Source organism: Nyctibius grandis, chromosome 10 (assembly GCF_013368605.1).
Source record: "Nyctibius grandis isolate bNycGra1 chromosome 10, bNycGra1.pri, whole genome shotgun sequence".
Classification (NCBI taxonomy): domain Eukaryota; kingdom Metazoa; phylum Chordata; class Aves; order Nyctibiiformes; family Nyctibiidae; genus Nyctibius; species Nyctibius grandis.
Window position 1 is genome coordinate 25,011,416 of NC_090667.1, and position 21,260 is coordinate 25,032,675.

Below are 21,260 nucleotides of genomic sequence, written 5' to 3' on the forward strand. Positions count from 1 at the left end.
GGCGCGGAGCCGAGCCCGCGCCCCCGGACGGCAGGTCCCGGTGGGGCCGAGCCCCCGCCGCGCCGGTCCCCGGGGCCGAGCCGTCGCGGGTCGGGCCGGTGCCCGGTGCCGAGCCCCGCGGTGCCCGGGGCGGCGCTGCCGTGCCGTGCCGTGCCCGCCCCCGGGCGCGCCCGCCTCGGCGGCGCGGGAGGAGGCGGCGCGGAGCAGCGGCGGCGCCCGGGCGGGGATGGCGTCTCCGGGAGCGCTGGAGCCGGCGGCCGGCAGCGTGCCGGGCACCAAGGTGGAGCTCACCGTGTCCTGCCGGTGAGCCGGGAGCGGGGCGGGGGAGCGGCGCCCGGACACGGGAGGGTGCGAACGGCGCGGGGACGCGCCGCGGGGTGCCCGTGTCCCGCGGCACCCGGTGCCCACCGGTCAGCCCCCGGCCCCGGGAGGGTGGGCTGCGGGTCCCCCTCGCTGCCCGGGCACCGCTCGGTGCCACGGCGTGTGCCCGACTGCTCGGCTGCCACCCGTGGGGAGAGGTCCCGTCCCCTCCGTGGGGTCCCGGGGGACGCTGGCACCGGGCACGGCTCCGCGGCACAGCTGCTTGGGGGACCCGCTGCCCCTACCCAGGGCTGGGGCACGGGATGGCCCCGCTCAGGGTGATGCTGTGGGGCACAGGGTGATGCTGGCAGGGTGCGGAGTGATGCTGTGGGGCGCAGGGTGATGCTGTGGGGTGCAGGGTGCTGGTGCTGGCTGCAGGCAGGCTGCCCGGCTCTGCCCAGCTCCGTGAGCCCCGTGGGAGGCAGCAGGGCCAGGAGTGGGTCAGCGTTGGCCCATGGCGGGACGGGGGCTGCGGGAGAGGTGCTGCTCGGTGCCTCCGGCTCCTGGCGGGGTCCCCGGGGCAAGAGGCGGCTGCTGAGACGATCTGTCGGCGGCTAAATATAGCCCAGCAATGGCACCGCTGCCCTCGCTGTCCGCAGCCGGGGGGTCCTGCCCGCAGGGACCGGCAGCAGCGGCCCCCTGGGCAGCAGCAGCCCCCACGCTGGGGGGCTCAGGGAAGACCTGCAGCCAGCCCCGCGAAGCCCCCTGCCTGGCTGGGCAGCACCAACGTGTCCCCAAGCCCTGCAAACTCCAGTCTGGGCCAGGGGCTGCCGTGTCCCCTCCCTGCAGCTGAGCCCCTGCCAGCCCCTCTGGGCAGCGGGCAGAGGGGCTGCGGGGCCGTGGGGCCTGGCAGCTCCAGGCAGGGGCTGGGGATCGCTCCTGGAGGTGGCCCAGGGCAGGGGCAGGCATTGGCTTCGCAGCTCCCCAAGGGCTCAGCCCTGTCCATGGGGGAGCCCTGGGGGTGTCTCCCCTGTGCCCCTGTCCCTGTGCTGGGGCCAGGGGAGCTGGCTGACCCCACAGCCCCCGGCCATGCCCCTGCCCACCCAGTGTGGGTGTGGGAAGGATCCCAGTGGAGCTGGTCGCAGCCCCCAGCACTTTCCAGTGACACACCGTTCAAAGGAAGACGATCAATTGCTCGGCCAGCAGCTGCATCGGGGACACGGAGCTGGTCCCCATCGGCTCCCAGCCCCTGCTCTGAGTGTCTCCTTTCTCCTCACTTCTGCGCCCCGCCATTAGCTGCGCTCCCGCTGCTGCTAAATGGGTTCCCTGTCATGTTCAATCACCGTCAGCGCCGGAGATGCTGCTCCCCGCTCGCCCCGCTGTCCCGACGAACCCCGTGGTGGGAGCCAGCGCATTCACCTGGGGTGCCAGGGCTCTCGGCCCTGGGTGCCAGCATGGCCTTCTGGCGGGGTGCTGTCCCATGATCGGGGGGCAGGACATGGGGATGTGCTGTGGGGCTGGGTGGGTGGCACCAAGGGTGGCTCATGCCTGGCTCCGTCCCCCCAGGAACCTGCTGGACATGGACACCTTCTCCAAGTCTGACCCAGGTGGGTGGTGGGGCCGGGCAGGGGGCACGGCACGGGCATGGCACAGCACGGGCATGGCATGGCACGGCACAGGCATGGCACAGCACGGCACGGCAGCCTGGCTCTGCTCCTCTCTCCACAGTGGTGGTCCTCTTCGTGCAGGGCTCCGGGAGCAGCGAGTGGAAAGAGGTGAGCGCAGCCCCTCTCTCCGGGTCCCTGGGGATGCTCCCAGCCCCGTGCCGGGGGTGCTGCAGCCCCCAACGCCCCTGCTCCTGGCTAATCCCCAGCTGGGTTAAACGGGCCCATATGGCCACCCACGTCCACGCTAATGATCCCTCTGCGCCCGCACTAATGATCCGGCCCCGCCGGCAGCACTAATCCCCCCGCCGGGATTAGTGCCGGGGCAGCTGCGGTGGGGAGGGGTCCCGGGGGGCCGCCTTCACCCCTCTCTCCGCAGTTTGGGCGCACCGAGGTGATTGACAACACCCTGAACCCCGACTTCGTCCGCAAGTTCGTCCTCGACTACTACTTCGAGGAGAAGCAAAACCTCCGCTTCGATGTGTGAGTGGGGCGGCTGGGGAAGGGCTCAGCCCCGGCTCAGGGTGGAACAAAGCACCGAGTCGGTAATAAATCACAATAATAAATAATGGTAATAAATAATGATAATAAATAAGGATAATAAATAAGGATACAGCGGCAAAAAGCACAGACAGGTGGGGGGGAGCGGGGCTGCATGCCGGGCCACTGGCTCAGGGCTCTGCTCTCCCATCACCAGCTACAACGTGGACTCCAAGAGCTGCTCCGTTTTAAAGCAGGTGAGCGCAGCCCCGGGGACACGCGGTGACGCCCTGGGGTGACGCCGCAGTGGGGCACCCTGAGGCCGTGCCCCGTGCGGGTGCTGTCAGGGGGGGCAGGTGCTCACAGCCTCAGGGGGGCTCTAACCCGCTCTCCATCTCTCCGTGCCCCATGGGGACTGGCAGAAGGTAGGTGCCCGCCACGCACCAGCCCCTGCTCTGCCCTGGGAACCTGCTCCATGGGGGTGCTGGTGGGGCAGGGCACAGGATGGGGCCAGGATGCACTGCGGGGGTGGCTTTGGGGGTGCAGGATGGGCCCAGGGCACATAGGGTGGCTCTGGAGGGATGGGTCCAGGACACGTGGGGTGGCTCTTGGGGGGCACAAGGTGGGTTCAGAGCACATGGAGTGGGCACCTGGGGTGGTCCTGGGGGTGCAGGATGGGTCCTGGGCAAGGAGGTAGCTCTTGGGGCACAGGGTGGGTCCAGGGTACTTGGCAGGATGGCAGCAGGTCCCGTGGGTGCACTGGGAGGACGAAGGGTGGGTGTGGGTGGTGGGGGGCCATGGCAGGAGCCCCCGGGGTCTCATGGTGCTGTGCTCGGGGTGCAGGACTTCCTGGGGCAGGCGTTCGTGGCGCTGGGAGAGGTGATCGGGTCCCAGCGGGGCCGCCTGGAGAGAGCCCTCACGTGAGTCACGCCCTGTGGCCAGGCGAGGGGGGGGTCCTGTACGATGTCCCCAGCCACTCGCCTCCCGGGACCCCTCCCTGCACGTCCCCTGCTGGGGACACCGGCCACGCTGCTGAGCGCCAGCCGTGGGGCATGAGCCCCAACCCCAACCCCACCTCCTGCTCCTGTCCCGTCCTCGTCCCCGAGCTGACCTGGCACCTCTGCTCCCAGGGGGGTCCCAGGGAAGCGGTGTGGGACCATCCTGCTGCTGGCCGAGGAGCTGAGCAACTGCCGGGTGAGCGCCCGTGTCCCGGCAGCGGCGAGGTGGGGGCTGCACGGTGCCCCCCGGCATGGGCAGCTGCTGGGGCCAGGGGTGAGGAGGCGGCCGGTGGTGACTGTCCCTGTCCCCAGGACATTGTCACGATGCAGCTGTGCGCCAACAAGCTGGACAAGAAGGACTTCTTCGGAAAATCCGACCCCTTCCTCGTCTTCTACCGCAGCAATGAGGACGGCACGTGAGCATGGGGGCCCGAGTGGGGCGGGCGGGGTGCCGGGGTCACCGTACGGCGTGCCCCGACCCTGCCCTGTCCCCACAGCTTCACCATCTGCCATAAGACGGAGGTGGTGAAGAACACGCTCAACCCGGTGTGGCAGCCCTTCACCATCCCCGTGCGCGCCCTCTGCAACGGCGACTACGACCGGTACGGGGATGGGAACGGGGACGGGGACCAGGGCAGCACGGTGGGGATGGTGACAGGGGTGGCCGTGGAGCCAGAGCAGCTCCTTCCCGGGTTTGGCCCCGCAGCAGCAGGCAGCTCAGAACTGGGTCCTTATGGGTTTTTTTATTTTTTCCTTTTTTGCAACCCAAATTACATAAAGGCATCCCCCTCCTTGCCAGGGCCCCCGCCGTGACCCAAATTTCCCGCTTCCCTCCCGGCGAAGACGCGGGCCAGGCAGGCGGGGCGGCTCTGCCGGCAGCTGGCAGCTCCCTGCCGGGGCGGGCTGCGGGGCTGGGTGTCCCCAAACCGGGGGGACAGGGGCGGCCATACCAGCAGCTCACCCTCTGCCTGCCTTCGCTTTCAGGACGGTGAAGATAGACGTGTACGACTGGGACCGGGACGGGAGGTGAGGCCGTGCCCGTGGGGTGGCAGGGGACATTGAGGTGCCGCCGCCACTTCTCAGGGTGCCCCTCACCGGGGTGCCCGGCCATGCCGACCCCGCGCTCCTCCCGCAGCCACGACTTCATCGGGGAGTTTGCCACCAGCTACCGGGAGCTCTCCCGAGCACAGAGCCAGTTCACGGTGTACGAGGTAGGGTGGGGGGCCGGGACAGGGGACTGGGGGGGCCACCCCCCACACCAGGGCCGACCCACGGCTGCACCCGCAGGTGCTGAACCCCAGGAAGAAATGCAAGAAGAAGAAATACGTGAACTCTGGCACTGTGAGTGGGGCTGGGGCGCTCCTGGGGGTCCTGCCTGTGGGGGGCCGGGTCTGACCCCTCCACTGTGCCTGCTGGGGTGTGGGGGGGTCCGGGTCTGACCCCCCCCATGCCCGCAGGTGACACTGCTCTCCTTCTCCGTCGAGTCCGAGTTCACCTTCGTTGACTACATCCGGGGCGGGTGAGTGGGGGGACGGGTGCCCCCCGGCTCCCCGAGACCCTCCATGGGCGAGGGTCTTGGGGCGAGGACAGCGGTGATGGTGCAGGTGCAGCTTGGGGGTGACGAGGGAGCAGCGGGGCTGGGGAGGGGGTGCAGGACAGCAGTCCTGGGCTGTGGGACGCTGGCTGGGGAAGGGGGGGCCCAGGCCATGGGTCTGGGGGGGGGACATGCCACGCCGTGGGGCTGGAAGACGGCGTCCCTGCGCTGTGGGGCCGGCAGCCTCCCTCGCTCTCCCCCCCAAGGACGCAGCTGAATTTCACCGTCGCCATCGACTTCACGGCCTCCAACGGTGAGTGCGGCCGGTGCGGCGGGGGGTCCCCGTCGGTGCGGCCACGGGGCGGGTGCCGACGGGCGCTGTGCCACAGGGATGCCGTCGCAGCCCACCTCGCTGCACTACGCGAGCCCCTACCAGCTGAGCGCCTACGCCCTGGCGCTGAAGGCGGTGGGGGAGATCATCCAGGACTACGACAGCGACAAGCTCTTCCCCGCCTACGGCTTCGGTGCCAAACTCCCACCCGACGGCAAGATCTCGCACCAGTTCCCCCTGGTGCGCCCCGGGGTGGGGGGGGAACACCGGGGTGGGGGTGCCCACAGCAGCTTGGCAGTGAGGGGGCAGCAGCCGTCCTGGCTGCATCCTGCCCCAACCTCCCGCAGCCAGGGTGGGGGGGACAGCAGGAGCCGTGTTCCTCCTCCAAGCACCCGTCCCCGTCCCCCAGAACAACAACGCAGAGAACCCCAGCTGTGCCGGCATCGAGGGCGTGCTGGAGTCCTACCTCCAGAGCCTGCGCACTGTCCAGCTCTACGGTCCCACCAACTTCGCCCCCATCATCAACCAGGTGGCTGGGTGAGCGCCGGGAGACTCTGTCCCCCTTGCTGTCCCCAAATGCCACCGGTCCCACAGCGGGGCCGGCTGACCCACACCGGTGGGGCTGCTAGAGGGACCCCATCCCTTGTCCCCATAGAACGGCTGCCCAGGTGACCGATGGCTCACAGTACCACGTCCTCCTCATCATCACCGACGGCGTCATCTCTGACATGCTGCAGACCAAGGAAGCCATCGTCACTGTGAGTGCACCCTCATCACCATGAGTTCACCCCATGCCGGGTGCTGCCCCAGCTGCCACCCTGCCTCTGCTCCACAGGCTTCTGCCTTGCCCATGTCCATCATCATCGTGGGAGTGGGTCCAGCTGAGTTTGAGGGTGAGTTGGGGCTTGGGGACACCAGGGAAGGGGGAAGGAAACGCCGTCCCTTCCTCTGGGACGTGTCCCGGAGGAAGGGACGGCGTTTCCATCCCTGGTGGCCACCCTACCGAGGCTTGGTGACACCAGCTGTCATCCCCCAGCCATGGAGGAGCTGGACGGTGATGAGGTACGGGTGTCTTCCCGGGGACGCTACGCTGAGAGGGACATCGTACAGGTAACACCGACATTGAGCCCAGTCCCACCACAGGCGAGAGATGCTCAGCCCCTCGCTGACCCCCGCAGCCGCAGGGTTGTTTCCAACCGGGCTGCAAACTTCTTTTCCCTCGAAGTTTGTGCCATTTCGGGATTATGTGGACGACTCGGGAAACCAGGTGCTGAGCATGGCCCGCCTGGCCAAGGATGTGCTGGCTGAGATCCCCGAGCAGCTGCTCTCCTACATGAAGACCCGCGACATCAAGCCTCGCCAGGCAGACCCCCAGTAGCTCCTACATGGGCCGTGGGGCAGGCCGGTGGGGCGAGGACATGTGTCACCTTTCTTCTGCTGGTGGCCAGGGCTTGGCCGTGGAGATGTGGCCATCTCAAGGGTGATATCAGCTGCTGCGACTGGTGAACGGGGCTGGGACCCTACTCTTCTGGCAGCAAGACCATGGGGCTGGACGTCCCCAGCTGCCCCCTGGCCAGCAGCAATGCCCTGGCACAGTGGGGCTGGGTCGGGCTGTGTGGTCCCTCAGCCATGGCAGCACGGGCAGGAACAGTGCCGGGGTACGGGCTGTTGCGGGGCCATGGTGTGTCCCCCGGGGAGGGCAGCCTGGCTCCCTTCCCCGGGCAGGAGGCTGACCCGGGGGCTGGGTGCATGCCGGGGGTCCCTGCCCCGCCAGCTCCTTGGGGCAGGGGGCTTCACCCCGCTCCTGCCTGCACCCCACTCCTGCCTGCACCCTGCTCCTGCCTGCACCCGCTGCTCCGGCTGCGCTGCCCCACAGCCAGCCCCGCTGCCCTCTGCAGGGCCTGGCCCCACAGCCCGGGGGTCCCGCAGCCCGGGGGGGTCCCGCAGCCGGGAAGGTCCCGCAGCCCGGGGGTCCCGCAGCCGGGGGGTGCCGGGGCGGAGCGGCGGGGGGCAGGCGGGGTCTGTACGGCATTACCGACTGTAAATAAACTGCTCCAACCGGGCCTGCTGCCGTGCTGGGGCCGGGGGGGCCGGGGGGGCCGGGGCGGGGCTCCCGGGCCGCGGCGGCGGCTGCGCCTGTGATTCGCAGCGGCAGATTCGCCTCGGGCGCGCGGCCCGGCCCGGCCCCCGCCCGCCTTCCCGGGGCCTCCCCGTAGCCTTCCCGTCCCCGCCGCCTTCTCTCCGCCCTCCGCCGCCCCCGCCGCCGTCCCCGCCCCGCTGCCCCCGCCGGGCCCCGGCCGTGCCGAATGTGCGGTTGCTAAGGGCGGCGGGGCGCTTTACCCAGCGGCCGCCCCGCGCCTGGCGCCGCCGCAGCCTCCATTGTTGCGGCCCGGCCCGGGCCCGCCGCCGCCGCCGCCGCCGCCGCCGCCCATGGAGCCACCGCCCGCACCCGCCCGCTGAGAGCGGCCCCGGGGCTGGTGAGTGCGGCCGGAGGGAGGGGAAGGCGGGCGGGCCAGCGGGGAGGGGGCGGCGGGGCGGGGGCCCGGCCTGGCCCGGCCTGAGCCCCCCTCGGCCCCCCTCGGCCCCTCAGCCCCCCCTCGGCCCCCCTCAGCCCCCCGACGCCATGGGCGTAGACTTCGACGTGAAGACCTTCTGCCACAACCTGCGGGCCACCAAACCCCCGTACGAGTGTCCGGTGGGCACCTGCCGCAAGATCTACAAGAGCTACAGCGGGATCGAGTACCACCTCTACCACTATGACCACGACAACCCCCCCCCGCCCCAGCACACCCCCCTGCGCAAGCACAAGAAGAAGGGGCGCCAGGCCCGCGCCGCCAACAAGCAGTCGCCCAGCCCCTCCGAGACCTCCCAGTCGCCAGGACGTGAGGTGATGACCTATGCCCAGGCCCAACGCATGGTGGAGGTGGACCTCCACGGCCGCGTCCATCGCATCAGCATCTTCGATAACCTCGACGTGGTGTCCGAGGACGAGGAGGTTCCCGAGGAGGTCCCCGAGAACGGGAGCAATAAGGAGAACACGGAGACCCAGAGCGTCCCGCCCAAATCCGGCAAGCACAAGAACAAGGAGAAGCGCAAGGACTCCAACCACCATCACCACAATGCCTCGGCCGGCACCACCCCCAAGCTCCCCGAGGTGGTGTACCGGGAGCTGGAGCAGGACACCCCCGATGCCCCACCTCGCCCCACCTCTTATTACAGGTATTGTCTGTGGCCGGGGTGCGAGGAGGCTCCTGCCCTGGGTCTGGAGGCAGAATTAGCCACGCTCTGTGCAGGTGGCTTGCGGGTGGCTCGTGGAAATGGCCTCTGTCTGCCTCTCCCAGGTCCCATGGAGCTGGCCGTGCCGTGGCTTCAGGCTCTCAGAGCTCTGTCTGGCGTCGTGCACTGGTTTTGAGGGGTCCATGCTCCTGCAGAGCTCTCAGTTGCTGCTTAGGTCATTGCCAGCAGTTGCATTGCTGCGCTTTTTCCTTGCTGGGACAGCACATATAATCATAACAAAACCCGAATGTGTCCTCCTGCCTCTGTACTGCTCTTCGGAGGTGTGCTGGGGTAGCTCTAGAGGCCCCCAGCACTGAGTTGTATCTGTAAATGTGTCTGGTTGCGGGCGTAGTTCTCTTTGTTGTCCTACGGGTTTCCATGAGTGGTTTGGCAAGTGTAGCGGCCCAAAATAATACCTCAAGCAGGGAGTTAATACTGAACCAAAGTAATGCTTGAGTGGCCACCCTGGCCATCCTAGTCGCCACTCGCCCTGAGAATCTGGCACCGCATTCCAGGGACGGGATAACGACATTATTTTGTGTCAGGGCGTTAGAAGAGGAACCTCCCCCTGAGGTGCCTGCGGTGCCGCTCGCTGCGATGGTGGGGGGTGGTTGCCGTCAGTCGCTGGAGCAGCAGCCTCAGGGTTCCAGCTCTTTGCTTACTAAATAACAACCCCTCAGCCGCAACTCGGAGTGAAAGAGAAGAGGGCGCAGCCGCTCTCGCCAGAATTAATGAAACGTGGTGCCTCTGTGCCTAGTTGCTGTTGTGTCTTGGGCATAAGGCCGCTGCCTCCAGAGCATCTGGCACCTGCTTGGTGGCTCGTGCAGGCTCTTGCCTGATGAGTCTCCAGGGCCCGTATATCGCCCATTAGATGAGTGTTATTTTGTCTGTGTCGTGCCCAACACGCTGTTGTGCCGCTGCGCTGCTCGGGGTGCAGCAGCACCTCCCGCTTCTGCACCTTCCTGCCTTCACAGAATCACAGAATCACAGAATCACAGAATGTCAGGGATTGGAAGGGACCTCGAAAGATCATCTAGTCCAATCCCCCTGCCGGAGCAGGATTACCTAGACCATATCACACAGGAACGCGTCCAGGCGGGTTTTGAATGTCTCCAGAGAAGGAGACTCCACAACCTCTCTGGGCAGCCTGTTCCAGTGTTCGGTCACCCTCACCGTAAAGAAGTTTTCCTCATATTTATGTGGAACCTCCTGTGTTCCAGCTTGCACCCATTGCCCCTTGTCCTGTCAAGGGATGTCACTGAGAAGAGCCTGGCTCCATCCTCATGACACTTGCCCTTTGCATATTTATAAACATTAATGAGGTCACCCCTCAGTCTCCTCTTCTCTAAGCTAAAGAGACCCAGCTCCCTCAGCCTCTCCTCATAAGGGAGATGTTCCACTCCCTTAATCATCTTCGTGGCTCTGCGCTGGACTCTCTCTAGCAGTTCCCTGTCCTTCTTGAACTGAGGGGCCCAGAACTGGACACAATATTCCAGATGCGGCCTCACCAGGGCAGAGTAGAGGGGGAGGAGAACCTCTCTCGACCTGCCTTGTCCCTGTTTTTTTTATTTTGATTTACAGCTTGGCTGTAGCATTTAAACGTTCCCTCAGCCACGTGGCTGTGGGATTTAGGGTTCAGCAGCTCCGAGACCCCACCAGCCATGCCCTTACCCTCCTGTGCTGTCCTTCCAGGTACATCGAGAAGTCGGCAGAGGAGCTGGATGAGGAGGTGGAGTACGACATGGACGAGGAAGATTACATCTGGCTGGACATCATGAACGAGCGGCGGAAGACCGAAGGCGTGAGTCCCATTCCCCAGGAGATCTTTGAGTACCTGATGGACCGGCTGGAGAAGGAGTCCTACTTCGAGAGCCACAACAAGGGGGATCCGAACGCCTTGGTGGATGAGGATGCCGTCTGTTGCATCTGCAACGACGGGGAGTGTCAGAACAGCAATGTCATCCTCTTCTGCGACATGTGCAACCTGGCTGTGCACCAGGAGTGCTACGGGGTGCCCTACATCCCGGAGGGACAGTGGCTCTGCAGACGGTGCCTGCAGTCGCCCTCGCGAGCCGTGGACTGCGCCCTCTGCCCCAACAAGGGGGGGGCTTTCAAGCAGACGGACGACGGGCGCTGGGCACACGTGGTCTGTGCCCTCTGGATCCCGGAGGTGTGCTTTGCCAACACGGTCTTCCTGGAGCCCATCGACAGCATCGAGCACATCCCGCCCGCCCGCTGGAAGCTGACCTGTTACATCTGCAAGCAGCGCGGCTCCGGGGCTTGCATCCAGTGTCACAAAGCCAACTGCTACACCGCCTTCCACGTCACCTGCGCCCAGCAGGCCGGGCTGTACATGAAGATGGAGCCCGTCCGGGAGATGGGGGCCAACGGTACCTCCTTCAGCGTGCGCAAAACCGCCTACTGCGACATCCACACGCCGCCGGGCTCCGTGCGCAGGCTTCCCGCCCTCTCCCACAGCGAGGGGGAAGAGGAGGACGAGGAGGAGGAGGAGGAGGGGAAGGGCTGGAGCTCCGAGAAAGTCAAAAAAGCAAAGGCCAAGTCTAGGATCAAGATGAAGAAGGCACGGAAGATCCTGGCAGAGAAACGAGCTGCAGCGCCCGTGGTTTCTGTGCCCTGCATCCCCCCACACAGGTACGACCCGCTGGCCTCCCTTGACCATGGAGAAATTTCTCCCTTTCTCTGTGCGTCATGTCCTGCTTTCCACGTGGGCGTTACCTTGTTCCTCTCTTAGCTTTTCGCACAGGTACTTCTCGCGTTGCTCTCGCAGAGGGCTGTTGGTGGTTTCCTCTGGGAGTCCTGCAGAGAGGCAGGGCGATGCGCTGCCCCGCAAAGGTGTCTGGGCCCTCACCAGGGCAGGAAGTAGCTGCTGTTAGCGTAACGGCAGAGAACGAACTTGGCCGGACGCGTCAGGAAGCAGCTGGGGGTTCCCAGCGCTCCTTTCCTGTTGTGCTGACATCAGGCGCTGGACTAAACCAGGGAGGGAGGAGGGGGCTGCTCTCCTTTCTGCCGAGGTTTGTTTTCTCCTGGGGCTGTGCTGGGGAAAAGAGGGAAATATGGGAGCGATTCAGGCCTGGGAAGTGGGCTAATCCCAGGGGTTGTTTTGGCTCTGGAGCAGAGAGGTCTCGTGTTGGGATCCCTGTGCCCTGCTGAGCACAGCTCATGCATCCCAGCAACCTCTTACCCCTTGCTGGGCTTCCTCAGCGTCTTGTGCCGGTCGCAGGCAGCGGCTCTGCCCCAGTGCTGCCTGTCGGAACGGGGCCAGGCAGGAGCGGGGTGCAGAAAGGCTCTGCACAGCTGCCTGCCGGGGTGGCTGGAGGAGAGCAGGACTCCTGCCTGCAGAGGGTCACGACTGGCGTGAGGGTGGCTTCGCAGCACGAGGGCAGTGCAGGCGCTGTCGGGAAGGTGCTCGAGGCCTTGCCAGGGGTGGTGTTTCTGTAGCATCCTGACCCCGAGGGCCCACGGGAAGGTGCAAACACCCACTAGTCACTGGTGTAACCCCCATGTGTCTCGCTCTGCTGTGTGCAAATTCTGCAACAAGAACATCTAAGAGCCTTGCCAGAATCTGTCCGTGTAGTTTGTAACTCTGGGTGTCCTCGGCAGCATGCAAAAGCACACAGAAGCATCTTAGGGTGGTTTTGGATCTTGCCATCGCCCTGCAGCAGGCATCACATGGTTGAAGCGCAGGTTGGGCACGGAAGCGTTTGCCTTCGTGGTTGTGAACCACCACCCCGGAGCTGCCGAGCTCTCCTCCTCCCCGCAGCAGGAGCTGTGCCGGGGATGTAACCCCCTGACACCCCAGTGCCGTACCTGCCGGGCTGTGACGGCGCAGGGACATGGGACCACCTCTTCCCCGCGGACCCTCGAGACTATCTCCCATGCGGTCGGAGGGGAGCACGCAAAAGCCGTGGGCTTTGCTCTCTGGGCCGCGTTCTGGTGACTTGTGGAGGCAGGTCTCTGCTACATGGCTGCTGGCTTTTCGCCATGGTCTGTTTGTGGCGTAACCTTATGTTTTTGCTCACTTGGGTTTGCTCTATAGCTGGAGCCTCTTTTCTTCTGTGTGGACGCGTGGGCAGGCGGTTTGTAGGCTCTTGCTGCTATTGTTGCGCTCGCAGAGAAACCCACACTGAGCTAGAAGCTGTTAACCTCTCCCCAGGCCTTCCTGTTGGGATTAATTATTCTTCAAGGGCTGTTGCCAGAATGCCAAATGTCTTCCTGTGGGAGCTGTGCTTGGCCAGCGCCGGCACACGAGGCTGCTCTCCCCAGCCTCTTCAGCTGAGGCTGATGCAGATCACGTCATCCCCTGCGAAGAGCTGTCCCGGTGAGACGTGGAGGTGCTGGGGTTCATCTCTTTGTCTCCCAGCTAGCAGGGCGTCTCTGGCTTTGCTGAATAAGTCTGTCCCAGCCCCTCCAGGCTTTCTGCTGTTGTAGAGAGTAGGAAAATCCCTTCTGTGGTTTTTTGGGCTGTTTAGGGTGCTCCTTCATTAGCTCGGATGGAGCTCTGTTGTGCTCGTGCCTCCTGGTCCCTCCTCCCGCTTTGCCAGGTTTGGTCAAGTTACGGGCTCCCTAGGGCTCGAGTTTGTCTGTGCTAAGGTTTGGCCAGGGCCTTTGTCACCGTGAGTGGCCCTCAGCCAGGTAAGTAATGGTTTTGGGATAGCAGCACCGTAACGCTCGTGGTCTCGGGGACTGTGGGAGCTGTTGAAGGTCCGGCCCCCACTGTGGCTGTGTTGTGCCCTGGCCTGGCGCAGCCTGCCTCAGGCTTTTGCCCAAAAGTTGGCAGGAGGTAGAAAGGAAAAGCCTGTTCTGGAGAGGAAAGGCTGGATATTTCCTGGCATCCTCTGTTGTGGCTGACTCGGGGGAGCGGCTGCGCTGCGTGACTCGGTGTTACAGAAATTCCTGCCACGGGGAAGGGTGTTCCCTGCCTGAGGAGCTTCTCAGCTGCTCTTGAGTGGCCTTGCTGCTATGTCCTCCCGGCCAGGGCTTCTCCTGTGGCAGACAGGCTTGCCTTGTTGATGGGGTCTGTGGTTCCTCTCCCTTCTTCAGGCTCAGTAAGATCACAAACCGTTTAACCATCCAGAGGAAGAGCCAGTTCATGCAGAGGCTGCACAGCTACTGGACTCTGAAGAGACAGTCCCGCAACGGTGTCCCTCTGCTCCGCCGCCTTCAGACACACTTGCAGTCACAAAGAAACTGCGATCAGGTAAGGGCTGCTCGTTGGGGTGCCGCAGGGAACCCTGCCTGCACACGCATGCTTCCTGCGCCTTCGGAGCTGTGGGCTCAAAGCCTTTGCTGCATGTGAGGAGGGAGCCCGGGGTACGAGCTGCCGGATGAGGAAAGGGCAGCCCCTACTGCTTGTGCTGCTTCACCTTCTCCTCCACTCTCGGTGTGCAGAGATTCGCCAGGCAGCGCCGCCGTTGGCAGCCTGCCACGGGAAGGGAATCCTGCCCTCTCGTGCTGCCGCGCGGAAGTTAGCTCCTTCCTCGTGCCCGTGTTCAGGCGGTGGCGATGGCAAACCTGTCAGAAATGGATCTAGTCTGAGGCTGCTGTGTCAGCGAGTGTTGAGAGAGATGGCTGGAGATCTCCAGAAACACTCTGGAAGGAACCAAGGCCTTGCTTCCAGTTTCTGAAACGGCTCCAGGAGTGTTCCCTGTGGATGCTGCTTCCAGCCCACTGTCTGCCTCAGCCCTTAGTCAGTGCTTCACAGATGTGAAGTCTCTGGTGCCAGAGAGGAAGATTTTTCTTCTGGCTCTCCGTGTGAGCTCTAAATCTTTCTTTCTGAGCCCTGTGAAGACTGTGACTGGGCAGGGGTTTCTCCTGCCTTTGCCCCCTTCTCATTTTTATTTACTGGAGAAGAGTTGAGACTGCTTCTGCTCTTCTTTGGCTGTGCCAGAATAAAAGTCGGCATTTTTTGGTGCTCCAGAAGTGAAAGCAGCCAGAGCCATGTTCCCTTTTTGCCCTGTAGCCGTTTGCCGGAGCTCTGAGCAGCAGCACAGACCTGGTATTGTTGATCTGTGCTCTTGGGCAGCTGCAGGCAGTCAGCTGTGTTAGGAAGAGTATTTCCAGAGGCCTGGGATGTCTGTCTCCTGCCATCTGAAGGGCTTGGTGACCGAGGAGCAGGTATTCAGCTCTGTCCAGAGGTCGGACTGTTTCTGAGTCACCCAGGCGGGTTGTAGGTTACAACAAGGGACCTTCGCTGAACCAGCGGGTCAGGCGTGCCGGTTCCCTTTGCCAGGGAGGAGCTCCAGCACACGGTCAGGAAGGTGGAGATGGGAACACTTCTCCTGTCGGCTCATGGTCTCTGATGTTCCTGCAGAGAGACACTGAGGATAAGAACTGGGCCCTGAAGGAGCAGCTGAAGTCATGGCAGCGCCTCCGCCATGACCTAGAGCGTGCACGCTTGCTGGTGGAGCTGATACGCAAGCGGGAGAAGCTCAAGAGAGAGACGGTAACGATTGTGTGCCCCTCTTTGGGGAGCTGCTGGGGTGGGCATGAGCAGGGGCTCTTTAGAGTGCTGTAGGGCGGGTGCCAGGGTCCCCTCAGCTGTGCTGCGCCCTGCACTGGTGGCTCTGAGCACAGGTGGCTGGTCTGCGAGGCTGAGGTGGGACGGGCAGCTGCTGGAGCCGGCGTTACACCCCCAGAGAAGGGGGTGAGGTGCAGTCCCTGCCCCTCGCGCTGTCCTGCAGGACTGCACCGCTGCTCCCTGGGGACCGTCCCTGCTGCCTGGCTGCTGGGCAGGGGGCTCAGCCCCACTCTGTTCCTCTGTTTCAGATCAAAGTGCAGCAGGTGGCACTGGAAATGCAGCTGACCCCCTTCCTCATCCTCCTCCGCAAGACGCTTGAGCAGCTGCAGGAGAAAGACACGGGCAACATCTTCAGCGAGCCGGTCCCTCTGTCTGAGGTAACAGAAATCTACGAAGTAAGAACCCCCTCCCCCAGATTTCTACTTCGCTCAAACTTGTCCCTTGCTCGTGCCAAGGGCTGCCCAGGGCGCTCTCTGGCCTGGAAGCTCCCCTGGGCCCCCTGGTGCTGGCTCGCACATCCCAGCACCACTCACCCAAGGGGGGTGCGCAGCGATGCCCCTCCTGGGTGAGCTGAGTGCAGACCAGCCGAGCTGGTGCCAGCCAGGAGCGCAGCACTCAGCTCTTTGTGCGTGTTGCTGGTGACTGCCCAGTGTCTGTGAGCGGCTGGGGAGTCCCGCTGGGAGAGGCAGAATGCCGGCACACTCGTACCTGTGCTCTCGTGCAGGCCTCTGCTAGTGACAGACTGAGCACAGCACAGACACGGGTCTGACCCTCAGACTGTCACTGCTGGGGGCAAGGGAAGTGATTCCTGAGACCGTCACCGAGTCCTCGCCCGGGGAGGTGGGGAAAGGCCTGCACGGCTCTGGCAGCGGGTCGGCATGGAGGTGTTTCGGCAGAGTTGGGGAAGGCTGCACGGTCCCACGTGTGGCCATTGCTGTCGCTTGGATGGTTGTTTTACTTGTCTGCGCTCACCCTCAGACAGGGGCTGCGCTTGCGGCTTCTTCCCCCAGGGAATGCCGTGTAGCATACTGGATCCCAGCTGCCCGCAGACAGGAGGAGAGGACGGGATGCTGGCACGGGTGCTGGAGCTGTAAAAACGCTTCAGCGTGCGTATCTGCTCTAGCAGGTTGAGCACAGCACATGGGCTCCCTGGGCCGGAGGCGTTAACTGTTCCTCAAGCTGCCAAAGCAGACGGCGTTCCCCGATGTGCATTTGGGCGGAACACAGGGAGCGATACCTGATTCCTCTAACAACCGTTTTCTTGGAGCAGGTAACGACAGCCGATGGCTTCTGGGCTCTTAGCTTTGCCTCTTTCCTCGTGCAGGTCCCAGACTACCTGGATCACATCAAGAAGCCGATGGATTTTCAGACAATGAAACAAAACCTGGAAGCCTATCGCTATCTGAATTTTGACGACTTTGAGGAGGATTTCAACCTGATCATCAACAACTGTTTGAAATACAATGCCAAAGACACAATCTTCTACCGGGCAGCCATCCGTCTGCGGGAGCAGGGAGGCGCCGTGCTCCGGCAGGCTCGCCGGCAGGCGGAGAAGATGGGCATTGACTTTGAGACAGGCATGCACTTCCCCCACTGCGTGACGGTGGAAGAGGCTCAGGTCCAAGACATCGAGGACGGTGGGTACTCATCCCCTGTCCCGGGGCAGTCGGAGGTAAAGCCTGGGCAGAGACAGGGCACCTGGGGGGTCCGTTCGAGCTGCCTCCCCTGGGAGGTTCAGCTGGATGCCTGGGCTGCGTGTGCCCGCTCTCCGGAGAGCTGGGGGCTTTGCCAGCCCCATCAGGCCGGTTCTAGGCAGTGGCTTGTCTGTGTGTCCTGCCAGTCCCTTGGTCCCTTGTCATCCTCTTGGTCAGGGCAGGGGGCTGCCCGGGACGTACCTACCGTGGTTAGTGCCAGGGGTACCGTCACTTGCCCTGTCCCCCTTTGACTCTTGTTTTTCCTGTTACAACCCCCTTCCTTTTTCCTGCTGTGTCCTTTCCCCAGCCGATGGGAATCCTGGTATTCTCCAAGCTGCTGGTCAGCCTGCCTTCCCCAGCAGCCCCAGCTGGCTTACTTCACACAGGGCTACTTCTCCAGCTCTGTTAGGGTAACTTCCCATGTTCACAGGTGTTTGGTACCATGTGAGCTACTTCCCTCCTGCAGGGAACCTGGATTGCCTTGTGCCCTTTCAGGTAGAGGAGCTCCAAAGAGTTCCCGATTTCTTTCATCCTCGTGCTCGTCTTTGTTCCCCCAGAAGACGTGCGGTTGCTGCTCTCGGAGAATCAGAAGCACCTGCCCTTGGAGGAGCAGCTGAAGATCCTGCTGGAGCGGCTGGATGAGGTCAACGCTGGCAAGCAGAGCATCGGACGGTCCCGCCGGGCCAAGATGATCAAGAAGGAGATCACAGTCCTACGGCGGAAACTGGCTCACCCGCGGGACCTGGGCCGAGATGGGCTGGAGCGGCACGGCTCCTCTGCCAGGGGCGTCCTGCAGTCGCACAACCCCTGCGAGAAGGACCTGCAGACAGACAGCGCTGCGGAAGAGAGCAGCAGCCAGGAGACTGGCAAAGGTACCGGTCCCTCCGGAATACTGCCGGTTTTGGGGAGCGGCGGAGAACCGCCTCTGGATGGGCCGGCTGGGGGAGAGGCCGCCCTGCCAGGTGCCCCCGAGGCAGGAGGGATGCGCAGGCAGCTCCCCGCACACGCCTCGCCCTTCGTTCCCCCTTAGGAGCGGGGCAGATGGCCTCTCAGGGGCAGCCCCTTATCCCCAGTTCCCCTGCGAGGGTCCCGCGTCTCCTGTTGTGCCTCCCGTAGGGGTGGGTGTGGAGCACAATGTCTGCGCCTCCCCGGGCTCCCTCCCGGCGTGCCCGTCTGAGGACAGTACCTCGCTGGGCAGTTTGGAGTGAGCCGTGCCAGCCAGGCCGGGGGGGTCGGCAGCCAAAGGAGGCCACCTCCTGCACCGGAACAGCCGCAGCCTGGTGTGCGTTTGCCTCGGGGAGCGTTGGCAGGTCGCTGGTGGTGGCAGCTGCGGTCAGCTCACCCGGTGAGCTCGCCTCCCGTGCGGGCCAGGAGCTGGGTGTCGTTCCAGAGCCTGAGAGTCCCAGCTGTGTGATGTGGGGCGTGAGATGGATTGTTTCCTCCTGCCAGGCCCTGCTGGCTCTGCCGTGCTGCCGGGTTTCTCCAGGGGCATTCCGGGGCTGGCTGTCTTCGGTGCCCCTTCCTGCTTGGGGGCACAGGAGGGAGTTGCAGCAGCACTGACTGCCGAGCTCCAAACGCCCTCCCGGGGCTGGGGGCCGAATGGGGACCAGCCGCCAGCTCCCTGCTCTCCTGGATGGAGATGCTGAGCCGGGCTCCATGGGGAGCACAGCCCAAGCTCCAGGCAGAGCTACTGGGTGTCACGGGGGTTTGCCACCTCTGCATCCCCGGCCTGCCCCCCTGAGCACTGGGAAAAGCAGGCTCTGCCACACGCAGGCAGCGTTTTAGGGCCTTTGTCTTTCAAGGGTGCAGTGGAGCTTCTCAGCTGCTGCATGTCATGGGAAAGGTTTGTTCCTGCTTGCTTCCTCTTCTTGACTTCTGTTTCATTGAGGTTGCCTGGGAGAAAGGAGGGTGTCCCTGGCTGGTGGAGTGTTCTTTGAAGTCCCCATCTAGCTTCTACTGTCAGCAGACTGGATAGACTGACCCTGAGGGCACAGGCATGACAAAGCTTGGGTTGGATTCCCAAGATAATGTTCCCGTTAAATGACACTGTTCCTTGCTGCTGTGTGGTCCCTGCCAGGTCCCGCGGGCTGCAGCCCACTCCTTCTCCTCCCTCTTCCAGGTCTGGGTCCCAATTCTTCTTCCACCCCAGCACACGAAGTTGGCAGGAGGACCTCAGTGCTCTTCTCCAAGAAGAACCCTAAAACTGCAGGCCCTCCAAAGCGTCCAGGACGCCCCCCGAAGAATCGAGACAGCCAGATCGCTCCCGGGCATGGGAACAGCCCCATCGGCCCCCCCCAGCTCCCAATAATAGGGTCCTCCCAGCGGCAGAGGAAGCGAGGGCGAAGCCCGCGCCCCAGCTCCAGCTCGGACAGCGACAGTGACAAGTCCCACGAAGACCCTCCCATGGGTGGGTGCGGCAGCTCCCCTGCGCAGCCGGGCGGCGGTGGCCGTGCCGGGAGGGCACGGTGGGGTCCCGCGTGGTTGTGACGCTTTTCTGGGGGGTGTTTTGCAGACCTGCCAGCCAACGGTTTCAGCAGCGGGAACCAGCCCGTGAAGAAGAGCTTCCTGGTGTACCGCAACGACTGCAACCTTCCCCGGAGCAGCTCCGACTCCGAGTCCAGCAGCAGCAGCAGCAGCAGCGCAGCCTCGGACCGCACCAGGTACGGTGCCCGGCTCCCACGGCGCTGCCCAAGGCCGCAGTGGGTGTCTCTCAGCCTTGAGCTGCCGGGCGAGGAGCGTGTTTTGTGGCTCCCGTTGGTTCACCCTCCTGCGGCCTGGCTGCCGTTAACTAAACGCTAGAAAGCTGCGGGTTTTGTGCCTTTTTTTAATGTAAAACCTAAGGGGTGTGTGCAGCGCCCAGTGCTGCCCGGCCGAGGGCTAGCAGGGAGGGTGAACCAGGGAATTCCCTCTTGGAGCGGCGGCTGCTCCAGCATCGGCCCTTCCAGTGGCCGACCCCAGCAGGCTCCTGCCTGCGGCTCCGAGTCAGATCCGTGCATGGCTTCCGCGTGCTCCCGGGTGAAACCGGGTGAGGGTCCGGCCGGCGCCCCGGCAGAACCACCGTCTCGCCTTGCTTCCTGGCACCTCTGCCCAGTCCTCCCCAGTGCTGAGGCCGGCGGCTGGAGCCCACGAGCCCCGTGTCCCGCCAGGCTGGCCCTCTCAAAAGCAGTTTCTGGCAGCTTAACGTGGCTCCCACCAACAGCCCTGCTCCCTCTCTCCGCAGCACGACGCCCTCCAAGCAGGGCCGGGGGAAGCCCTCCTTCTCCCGAGTGAACTTCCCGGAGGACAGCAGCGAGGACACATCGGGGACAGAGAATGAGTCCTACTCCGTGGGCGCGGGGCGAGGCGTGGGGCACGGCAGTAAGTACCGCGGCGGTGCAGCCGCACGCCCGGCTGGCGCCGTGGCCCGCAGGGGGACGCAGCTGACTCCCCTCTCCTCCGGCACAGTGGTGCGCAAGGGCATGGGGCGCGGCGCGGGATGGCTCTCCGAGGACGAGGATTCCTCCCTGGATGCCCTGGACCTGGTGTGGGCCAAGTGCCGGGGGTACCCCTCCTACCCGGCGCTGGTGAGTACCACCCCCTGCATGCTCCTGGGGCCCCCCAAAACCCCTCGCCCCCTCCCACAGAGCGGCATTTGGGGGTCCCCGTTCCCCTCTCAGCCCTCCCTCCCGGGCTCTTTCGGCAGATCATTGACCCCAAGATGCCGCGGGAAGGCATGTTCCACCACGGCGTCCCCATCCCCGTGCCCCCCCTGGAGGTGCTGAAGCTGGGGGAGCAGATGACTCAGGAAGCGCGCGAGCACCTCTACCTTGTCCTCTTCTTCGACAACAAGCGCACTTGGTAAGGCCCGGGGGCTTTGGGGAGACGGGGGGGAGGGTGGCCGGAGACGATTGTAACCCTCAAACGAGGTGGCCCCCCGCTCCCCGCAGGCAGTGGTTACCCCGCACGAAGCTGGTGCCTCTGGGGGTGAACCAGGACCTGGACAAGGAGAAGATGCTGGAGGGCCGCAAGTCCAACATCCGCAAGTCGGTGCAGATCGCCTACCACCGCGCCATGCAGCACCGCAACAAGGTGCAGGGCGAGCAGAGCAGCGACTCCAGCGAGAGCGACTGAGCCGCCCCCGCCGCCACCGGCCGCCCCCCCGCCACCGGCCGCTCCCCCCACCCCAATCTCAGGGCTAACGGGGCTCGGGGACGCCCCCTCGTGCAGCTGGTCTGCACCCACCGGGGGACGGGGACCGGGAGGGGGGCGGCCGGCCCCCCCGTGCCCCCCCTCCCTCTCACACTCCCGGTGCCCGCCCCGCCCGCCGCTCCCCGGGATGTTCTGGCCGCCGGGGCGGCCCCTCCGCCCCCTTCCCCGTGCTGCCCCCCCCCCCAGCCCCGGGCCCAGCCCCCGGCCGGCCCCGCGCTCGGACGTTGTTTGTATTTATTTTGAAGGAAGAAAAAAAA

At 64.5% G+C, this 21,260-nt stretch overlaps 2 protein-coding genes across 6 annotated transcripts; both read left to right on the forward strand.

The window, feature by feature from the left end:
• The first annotated feature begins 225 nt into the window (after positions 1-225).
• CPNE9 (copine family member 9) lies at positions 226-7,284 on the forward strand. The gene is made up of 21 exons (XM_068409730.1): positions 226-303; positions 1,867-1,907; positions 2,029-2,075; positions 2,344-2,447; positions 2,662-2,701; positions 2,867-2,869; positions 3,288-3,364; positions 3,575-3,638; positions 3,755-3,858; positions 3,940-4,044; positions 4,427-4,468; positions 4,578-4,653; positions 4,730-4,783; positions 4,900-4,961; positions 5,243-5,289; positions 5,366-5,547; positions 5,717-5,844; positions 5,963-6,065; positions 6,143-6,200; positions 6,344-6,417; positions 6,533-7,284. Exons 1-21 carry the CDS (start codon positions 227-229, stop codon positions 6,683-6,685), a joined length of 1,641 nt encoding a protein of 546 aa, XP_068265831.1. The 5' UTR covers position 226; the 3' UTR covers positions 6,686-7,284.
• A 505-nt stretch (positions 7,285-7,789) lies between these two features.
• Positions 7,790-21,246, forward strand: BRPF1 (bromodomain and PHD finger containing 1). 5 transcript variants are annotated; one of them, XM_068409726.1, is made up of 13 exons: positions 7,790-8,526; positions 10,276-11,235; positions 13,645-13,801; positions 14,915-15,046; positions 15,370-15,516; positions 16,446-16,758; positions 17,373-17,687; positions 18,935-19,222; positions 19,328-19,475; positions 20,036-20,172; positions 20,260-20,378; positions 20,498-20,652; positions 20,742-21,246. In XM_068409726.1, exons 1-13 carry the CDS (start codon positions 7,931-7,933, stop codon positions 20,923-20,925), a joined length of 3,651 nt encoding a protein of 1,216 aa, XP_068265827.1. In that variant the 5' UTR covers positions 7,790-7,930; the 3' UTR covers positions 20,926-21,246. The 5 variants fall into 5 exon arrangements, with proteins under 5 accessions (XP_068265827.1, XP_068265828.1, XP_068265829.1 ...); XM_068409727.1 differs by having other exon boundaries at positions 17,376-17,687; XM_068409728.1 differs by having other exon boundaries at positions 15,370-15,498.
• The last annotated feature ends 14 nt before the right edge of the window (positions 21,247-21,260 follow it).